The sequence below is a fragment of the Monopterus albus genome, unplaced genomic scaffold, assembly GCF_001952655.1.
Source record: "Monopterus albus unplaced genomic scaffold, M_albus_1.0 scaffold15.1, whole genome shotgun sequence".
Taxonomy (NCBI): domain Eukaryota; kingdom Metazoa; phylum Chordata; class Actinopteri; order Synbranchiformes; family Synbranchidae; genus Monopterus; species Monopterus albus.
The window spans coordinates 174,609-183,625 of NW_018127895.1; the positions used below are offsets into that span (position 1 = coordinate 174,609).

At 38.4% G+C, this 9,017-nt stretch overlaps 1 protein-coding gene across 2 annotated transcripts in view; it reads left to right on the forward strand.

Moving 5' to 3' along the window:
* The window catches only part of cyp2u1 (cytochrome P450, family 2, subfamily U, polypeptide 1), a 9,827-nt gene extending 3,336 nt beyond the window's left edge, over positions 1 to 6,491 (forward strand). Inside the window, exons 2-5 of one of the 2 annotated variants that reach the window (XM_020591857.1) lie at positions 1,315 to 1,965; positions 2,599 to 2,760; positions 3,618 to 3,785; positions 3,897 to 6,491. In XM_020591857.1, the coding sequence (XP_020447513.1) occupies positions 1,315 to 1,965; positions 2,599 to 2,760; positions 3,618 to 3,785; positions 3,897 to 4,087 (1,172 nt within the window). In that variant the 3' untranslated portion in view covers positions 4,088 to 6,491. The remainder of the gene's footprint in view (positions 1 to 1,314; positions 1,966 to 2,598; positions 2,761 to 3,617; positions 3,786 to 3,896) is intronic. The other variant, XM_020591858.1, reaches the window with a different exon arrangement.
* The last annotated feature ends 2,526 nt before the right edge of the window (positions 6,492 to 9,017 follow it).

Sequence of the window (9,017 nt, forward strand, 5' to 3'; positions counted from 1 at the left end):
GGAAGGGGACGAATACCTGTTCTACTTTAATTCCTACATACACACTCACTTCTTCCTTTGTTTTCAACTAACAGCTCTATATTACGCATTGCTTTCTGTTTCACTTAATTAAAACTGTTCTGCCTGCGTGTGTGTGTGTGCATAACTGTTCTCCCTTTGAAGCTTTCTCATCTACGTCTAATCTATTTTAATAAACTTGGAGCCTTACCGTACCAAGACTCCTTTGGGTCCACCGGTCCAGAGGAACGATAAGTAACTATGAGCTCCCTTAGCTACAGCCATAAATCTAATGAAATTCAGTAATTTAGTGGACAAGACTTATGATGTTGCATTAGTGTTTCAGTGACTCACACAGCAAATATTTGACCAGTGGTTCAGTGAACACATAGAGTGATATTCATAACTATATAAACATAGCAGTGACATATAAGTATGTAAACTTATGTGTGCTATAAAATAAAAATCACCCTAACAGTACTACTAGTTAACTAAAACAAATGCAGTTTAAAGGGGGTAGACACATTGGCAGATCAACCTGTTCCTCTGACCACAGCCTGGTCAAAGGATGGTACACAGTTTCTCAGGTGTATCCTAATACAATACTCTCATGTCCATATGTACACAGTGAAAGAGTTCTTGGTTGCTATAATTGTCCTCCTTGTCCATAATGACTGTAAAGAAGTCCCCTTGTGAAGACACTTGAATGCAAGTGATGGAATACAAAACCCATAGTCCTAAAAAGCTGTTTTGATGTAAGCCTACATATGGGCTGCTGAGTATTGCTTTAAGATAGACTTGACAAAATGTGTCCACTATTGAGTTGTGGGCCCGGGTTTACCCTTCACTTCTTACTTTGTTTGCACTGTGCACAGAATCCTCATTTCTCTTCATACCTATTGAATACAGTGTACACAGTAGACGACATGTGGCACATATTTTTCACAGAGCCCCACAAAGTCACCAGTACTCCTGTGACCATTCTGGTTGTTACTGCTGACTAGTGGCTCGTCAGCCCATGTCGGCACTGTTTATTAAAGGATACAAACAAATAAATGAATCCGCTAAAACCAATGTAAGCATGACGTAAACTGAAATAGTAGTAGATGTTGATTATTGTATGAAAAGATGAAGTAAGAATGCAGGAGTCACCTGGAGGTCTGAGGTCCTAGGGCAGTTGTTTGCTTTACAATTTAGGTGGAGTGTAATTGTGTATTAATACTGTAGGTATATGACAATTTGATCATTCCATAGAGATAAGAATGAAAAGAGACTAAAACTGACTGTGACCTAAATGCTCTGGTTTCATTGAACTAGGAATAGTCTTTGCTCCTTACGGGCCGATATGGAGAAAGCAGCGGAGGTTCTGCCACACCACACTACGAAAGTTTGGCCTGGGGAAGTTGAGTTTGGAGCCTTGCATCCTGCAAGGCCTGGCCACGGTCAAAACAGAGCTGCTACAGCTGGACGAGGAGTCTGGTGGTGCTGGTGTGGACCCGGCTCCGCTGATCAGCAATGCCGTTTCAAATGTCATCTGCTCGTTGATCCTGGGTCAGCGCTTCCATCATGAAGACCGTGAGTTCTCTATGTTGCTCAGCCTGATGGCACGTGGCCTGGAGATCTCTCTGAACAGCCCTGCGGTCCTCATTAACATCTTTCCACTGCTGTACCACTTGCCTTTTGGGGCCTTCAAGGAGTTGAGGCAGGTGGAAAGAGACATCACAGTGTTCCTGAAGAAGATTATTGCAAAGCACCAGGAAACACTGGATCCAGAAAACCCAAGGGATCTTGCAGACATGTACTTGATAGAGATGTTGGCCCAGCAAGCTGCTGGAGAGGAGGACAGCAGCTTCACAGAAGATTATCTTTTTTATATAATAGGAGATCTCTTCATTGCCGGCACTGACACCACCACTAATTCAGTTTTGTGGATTTTGCTCTACTTGGTTTTATATCCTGATATCCAAGGTAAACATAGCAACAGATCATTCATTAAATCATTTGTTACAGTAAATGCAACTGTAAATTATAGCACTTTGTGTGTGCTTGGGCAAAAACTGATATCAAAGACAGAATGGAGTGGAGCTTGGCACCGTCATCTGAAATATCTCCAGTCAGAATCTGGCCAATTTGATAAAGTTATTAGGTTTTTTGCAAAAGATAAATTTCTGTGATATAATTACAATTATACAACATTATAGAGAGCTATAGAATTTTTGGTTGCGATACTGAGATTTCTGAAAAGTAGTAGGTTGTAGAACCAAATGTGAAATGTTTTAGGCTTATATGAAAACACAGCCCTTATTTTCTATATAGACGGAAAACTCCTTTGGAGAAAAAGGAATTGGAAATCTGCGGAAACCCACAGCTGAAACACTTCCTCATTGTAGTTCATCAAAATGGCTTGTTCATGCATTGATCCACTTCTGCAGCAGTTTCACAACCACGTTGATTATCACATCAAAAGATACATTTTACTTCTGCATTTCAGTACTTTGAAAGTTCTTTGACTGGCTTAGCCACAGTTACTTTTTGCTGATTTGTTGAAACGTCAGTAACAACGTGCTTAATGTTGCTTTGCTCATGCCGTTTGAATTTCAGACACGGTCCAGGCAGAGATTGATAAAGTGGTGGGTGGACATCGGGTCCCATCTCTGACTGATAGGGGAAGTTTGCCTTTTACTGAAGCCACCATCATGGAGGTGCAGAGACTGGCTGCAGTGGTTCCTCTGGGTGTTCCTCACATGGCCTCAGAGACAACGGGTGAACTTAAACACCTTGTTTTTCATTAAATCGTTTGTTAATGATCAACCATCCATATCTCTTGAATCTCAGACAATAGTGGTCATGTCACTATTAAAAATAAATCCACAGATCTGTATTTCCTTACATGGTTGAGTTCTCATAAGTTCACCAACATTTAAAGCTGCATTAACTAACTTCTCCCTCTAATATTTGACCATGAGAGTCAAAACAAACTCAAGCAGCAGCCCCCTCTCTTCTCCCTCCGCTCCTCTTTGCCACTCCTGCCCTGTCCCTGAAACTAGGTCACATGTGGTCATGTCAGCTGGAATCAGTTGTGGCAGTGAAGTAGCACAGCAGTAATAACCAGCTCCAGAACTAGTGTATCCGAAATATAGAGCCCGTGGATTTCGGTGGCATTGCAGCGACACAATGTCAAATAAAGAGGTTTACATTTTAGCGCTATGCATATGCACGTCTAACGTTGTTTGTAGCAGATGTATCTACACTAACACAAGCAAATTACAGTGCCTTGCGAAAGTATTCGGCCCCCTTGAACTTTGCGACCTTTTGCCACATTTCAGGCTTCAAACATAAAGATATAAAACTGTAATTTTTTGTGAAGAATCAACAACAAGTGGGGCACAATCATGAAGTGGAACGAAATTTATTGGATATTTCAAACTTTTTTAACAAATAAAAAACTGAAAAATTGAGATTAGCAACCTGAGCTAAATTACTTCATTTGCTAATCCAGGAAAATGCACAGTTGGAATGACTGCAAATTGCAGCCAGAATAATTCAGATTTGTGCTAAACCTTTTGTTTAATGCAGCTTTAATTTGTGATGGGATTATTATGTGTTGTTTTTTGTTTCAGAGTTCAGAGGCTACACTATTCCCAAAGGAACAGTTGTTTTCCCCAACCTCTGGTCTGTCCACAGAGATCCCACTGTGTGGGACAATCCAGACAGTTTCAACCCAGCACGGTTCTTGGATGATGAGGGAAAGTTGCTGAAGAAGGAGTGCTTTATACCATTTGGGATTGGTATGGCATTCTTTACTCATATCAGCTCAACAACTGAAACACTAATATAGAAATCGATTTAATTGTGTGTGTACAGGGCTTTAATGATTTATTTCACCCTGTAACCCTCAGGTCGCAGGGTGTGCATGGGTGAACAGCTGGCAAAGATGGAGCTATTCCTGACAGTTACCAACTTACTGCAGGCCTTCAAATTCAGACTTCCAGAGGGGATGCCTCCTCCTCCCATGCTAGGACGATTTGGCCTGACACTGGCACCCTACCCATATACTGTGTGTGTGAGCACACGTAGTTCAAACAGCTGAAGACCCGGTTCATCCGAATTCTTTGTAAGCAGAGCAATCTGATGCCAGGGACCCTGAAAAAAGGCCAGAGATGTCAGGTAAGTTCTCCTGAAGAGAACAAAATGTAATCTGGGACGTAAAAAGTGTTTTAATTGAATTATAGTTCTTTTGCTCATGTAATTATGTTTGCATATTATATTTTATCAACTGTTAATTTTTTTGATTATTCAAGAAATAATGTAGTCCACAACATTTTAAAAGTAATGACAACTACCAATCAGAAATGACCACAAATCAAAGTGATGCCCTATACTTAAGGTTGCTAGCCCTCATGGTTTGGCCGGGAGAATCCCGGAACTGATTAAGGCCTCCTGGAGAAATCAAAATTAAATCCAGGAGAGTTTTGGTGTTTTGAAGGCCTAGGCCTACAGATTGAACACATGGAAGTAAAATGCCAGGGAAAATACAAATTCTCAAATGGAAGGCAACTCTGGGGCACCGACAGAAAAACTGAAAATACACAATTTAATTTTAATTTAATGAATTTAGGCTACTTATATTGAAAAATACTACCTTATATTAGGGATTTTGCATTGTCAGCCTTCTGCCTTGCTTTGTGGTGCACTATGAATACTGTCATCCAAGTAGTTTTTCATTTTCATATTGTGATGATATCAAAGGTTGGAGTTGCCTGATTTTGTGGCTGCACCTCTGTCTATCTGTGCCTGTTGGACTCAGTAAAGGGAGATTTTTATATATAATATATTTCTTTACAGACCTGATCTATGCATTATTAGCAATCTGTCAATAAAAACAAAAATGTATTTACTTTATTTGGAATGCATGTCTTTGAATACCTTTTCAAATTTGGCACAAATGACCACTTGCAATCAACAATGAGCTGATTAGATCTTGGTGGTCGAGTCCATCCCATTCCCACAAGCGCTATATCTCATATACATTAAAACTAAAGTGATAGGATACATTTATCTTTTAAATATTAGTGCTACAAACTAAAAAAAGATGTTTTGATATATGTTCACAATTTTTTATTTAACCAAATATCCTGTATTACAAATACACATCTGAAATTTGTAACAAATTAACAACCACAAAGGTGGTAGTCAAAAGCCCTGCCCTGCCAAACCAAAGTTATTTATTTATGAGGGTTGTAGACATGTCCTGTACAAGCAGTTTTGCTGTCACATTGGTGGTAATGTCCAGTATTTCCTGAGTTGTGTGATGCAACATTTTAATCAGTGGAATGACCATTGACCCCGACACTCTCTTCTGCTGGCACATTTCCACTGTTGCAATGTAAAATGGGTTGAGCACTTGTAAACAAACTGCTGTTGATTCATAATCCTCAGAAGAGAGAGGATTAACTTCTGTTCTGAGTGATGCTGGAGCTGCTCCAACTGTCTGCTTCGCATCATATAAGCACTGCAGCATCAAGGTGTTGTTCCAGCTCGTCCACCTTCTGGATCAGCTTCATCACTGCACGATTCATTTACTGTTCCACATTTCTTAGCTACTCTTTAGCAGTAGTGCTTGATCTAAAATAGGTCACCACTTTCCATGCCCTTGTGCGCATATCTTCTAGGCCAGATGTTTGATCTAGGGATTTTTTAACCGCTAATTATAGTGCATGTGCAATGCACACAACATGCCTTATGGCTAAATGTTGGGCAGTGGCTGTCATGTTTGTTGCAGCATCAGTCACAAGGCATTTAACTATTTCCTCAATGCTCCACTCCACCATGAGAGACGTCTTAGCAACCCTGCACAATGTGGCCTGACATTGGCACCCTACCCATATTCTGTGTATGTGATGGCACACATAATTCAAAAAGCGGAAGACCTGGTTCTTCCAGATTCTCTGTACACAGAGCAATCTGATGCCTTTTGCTCATGTAATTATGTTTGCATATTATATTTTATCTGTAGTGGTTAAAAGCAAACAAGTTACCAGTAATAAGTAATAGAATATAGTAGGAGTGTGTAGATTACATATAGATATTATCTGCAGTATGTAATATCTGATAATCATGTATGGATGAGCTAAGTGTTTATATAATTTTGGAGAGATCTGTTTCTCTGCTTTGGAATGTTTGAGGGTGTTTGTCCATGGAGAACATGGGAACTATGTACTGATAGCTTGCTCAAGCAAGAATATCCTGGCTCATGTCCTCTGTCTAATTTATGGGTAAACATCCTGAGAGCAGCCTCCCTTAAATGGGAAACTTAAAATTGGGCATAACTTCAGCCTTGTGTGAACTGTTCGTGTGCTCACTTTTAAGTTCATGTTTAGAAAAGGAAATGTGCGCTGGGTCAGTGGGACCTAGAAGTTCATGTACTGGACATCTCAGACAATTCCTGTAAGATTCCATGAGTCCATCCCATTCCCGTGAGCGCCATATCTCATATACATTTAAACAAAAATTATAGATAAATTTATCTTTTAAATATTAGTAGTACAGATTAAAAAAATGTTTTGATATATGTCCACAATTTTTATTTAATCAAATATATTTTATTATAAATACACGTCTGAAATTTGTAACAAATTAACAACCACAAAAGTGGTAGTCAAAAACCCTGCCAAACCAAAGTCAGTGGTGTTAACCACTAAGCTATCCAAATACTGGACAGACACACATTTAGAACTTTTACTGGTTTATGCAATTGGTTAACACAGCTTAGCAAGGGGAAAGGGGTGAGGCACACATTTTAATTGCTTAAAACAGAAACATTGAAATGAACATGGTACCACACAAACAGTCACACAGTAACACACACACATTCCTGTATGAGCAGCGAGGTGAGGTCCAGGTAAATGTACATTGGGAGTGAGGACCACCATTTCTGCTATACTTACAGACAAATGCATGCTACATTTCAACACTAGAGGGCTCACTGACTCCCATTTTCACCTCAGCTTATGGAAAAATCACAGAGAAAAAGTAAGCATTCAACCACTGGAGTGAGGACCTTTTGATGGGGGCGCTATTGTGCTTGCTTCTTAGTAGATGATTTTAATTATCTTTGTTTTTTAGTTTTGTTCCCCTTTAGCTTTCAGTCATTCTTGGCTACCATTTCAGGTTTTAGCATAAAGTATTCAAATATCATACAACTCTTTAAATAGTATTTTAAATTAAGACATCTATATAATATATCTTTGAAAAGAATTGCACTCTTTGGGGATCATAGATAAGCAAAATGCCTACATGAACATTGTGACTATAGACCAGGCTATTGTATGAAAGTGCAGATTTACAAAACACTTCAGCAAAATACACATTACCAAAAAACATCAAATAAAGCTACAAGACAGGTCAACTACTACACAATGAAAACACAAAATAAAAGAACAGTGTAGCCTACCTGAAAGATCCGGTTCGATGCTCACTTGTCACAAAAGCTAAGTAAAGGAACAGATCTGTAATTTTTACATGCCACAATGCACATACCATCATTCAAAATTTTGCGCCCAGTGGTTATGGGCGTGTCCATTCATAGAGTGGGCGCAGCAAATAGCTATAGCTGCATTTGGAGCTGGGGCCCCCTCACATTTTTGTAGTAAAGATCCACTGGTAAAAAAGCAAATTAGAGGGCTTATCTTGGGAAGTTAATGAGCCTGTAGGGCAGGGAATAAAAGAGTTAAAAGTACCGCCCCTAATTGTTCTCAGTCTCCCTGTACCTGCATCAGCAGCATCATTTTTCGCTTAGGCTACGATTTACAACCAGGACTTTATATCCAAGTTGTAGCTCAAAGGCGTGAATACGTCATTTAATTATAAGTCTTTCGAGCCTAATTTGCAATATGTATCCAGGAATAATAATGTTATGCAATAAATCTTAAGGTTATAAATCTGTGACTTTATCTTGAATAAAGCTATTACTCCCAATGGGTAATGTAGGCCTTTAGCTGGGGCTAATAGGCCATATGATGCAAGTAGGTCATAGCCTGAAAATAACGCTAAGAATAACTTTTAAAAAATCTGATCCATATAATTACCAAAATGTCAAAAATACATTGATGACAAATGTAAATTAGGCTAGTTGTAGTAAGACTCTTTCAATGACTGTTCTGACAATTAGCCTAAATCCAAAAATTTCATTGAAGTTAGTATTATCAAAGACACAAATTGTCATTTAATTGTACATATTTGTAAACTGCAATTGTCTTCTGCCTCGTTTGCTCCCCATAGAGCAATGGATTCAAATAAAATTTAGTTGTGTGCTTCAAAACCTTTTTATGCCTATGCTCTGCGTCGTTGTAGGTTTTATTTTGATGCCTAATAGGAATTGTAGTCATTTGTAGCTACAGAAACGAACTAGAAAAATGCATTTTCTTCAGAAAATGCGTATGGATGCTGACTGCTAAAAGATCGCCCTGAAAATGCTAAAAAATCTTCAAAATAAAGCTACATATTTAAAATATATGATGTTTAGCAAACTGCTGAATAGTAGTATGAATGTCCTTGAGGAGCTGAACATCTTGATAGCTGAAATTACGCTGAAGTAGAAGTTTCCCATTCATTTGAATGGGGCAAGATTTTCAAAATAAAGCTAAATATTTAAAATGTCTGAAATTTAGAAAACTTCTGAATAGTAGTATGAATGTTCTTGAAGAGCTGAACATTTTAATAGCTGAAAGTATGCAGAAGCAAAAATTTCCCCATTCATTTGAATAGGCAAAAGTTTGCTAAAAAACACTAAATAGTGTGAAGTTTAGGAAAATTCTGAATAGATCCACGCATGTCCTGAAAAGATTTTCAAAATAAAGCTAAATATTTAAAATGTCTGAAATTTAGAAAACTTCTGAATAGTAGTATGAATGTTCTTGAAGAGCTGAACATTTTAATAGCTGAAAGTATGCAGAAGTAGAATTTTCCCATTCATTTGAATGGGGCAAGATTTTCAAAATAAAGCTAAATATTTAAAATGT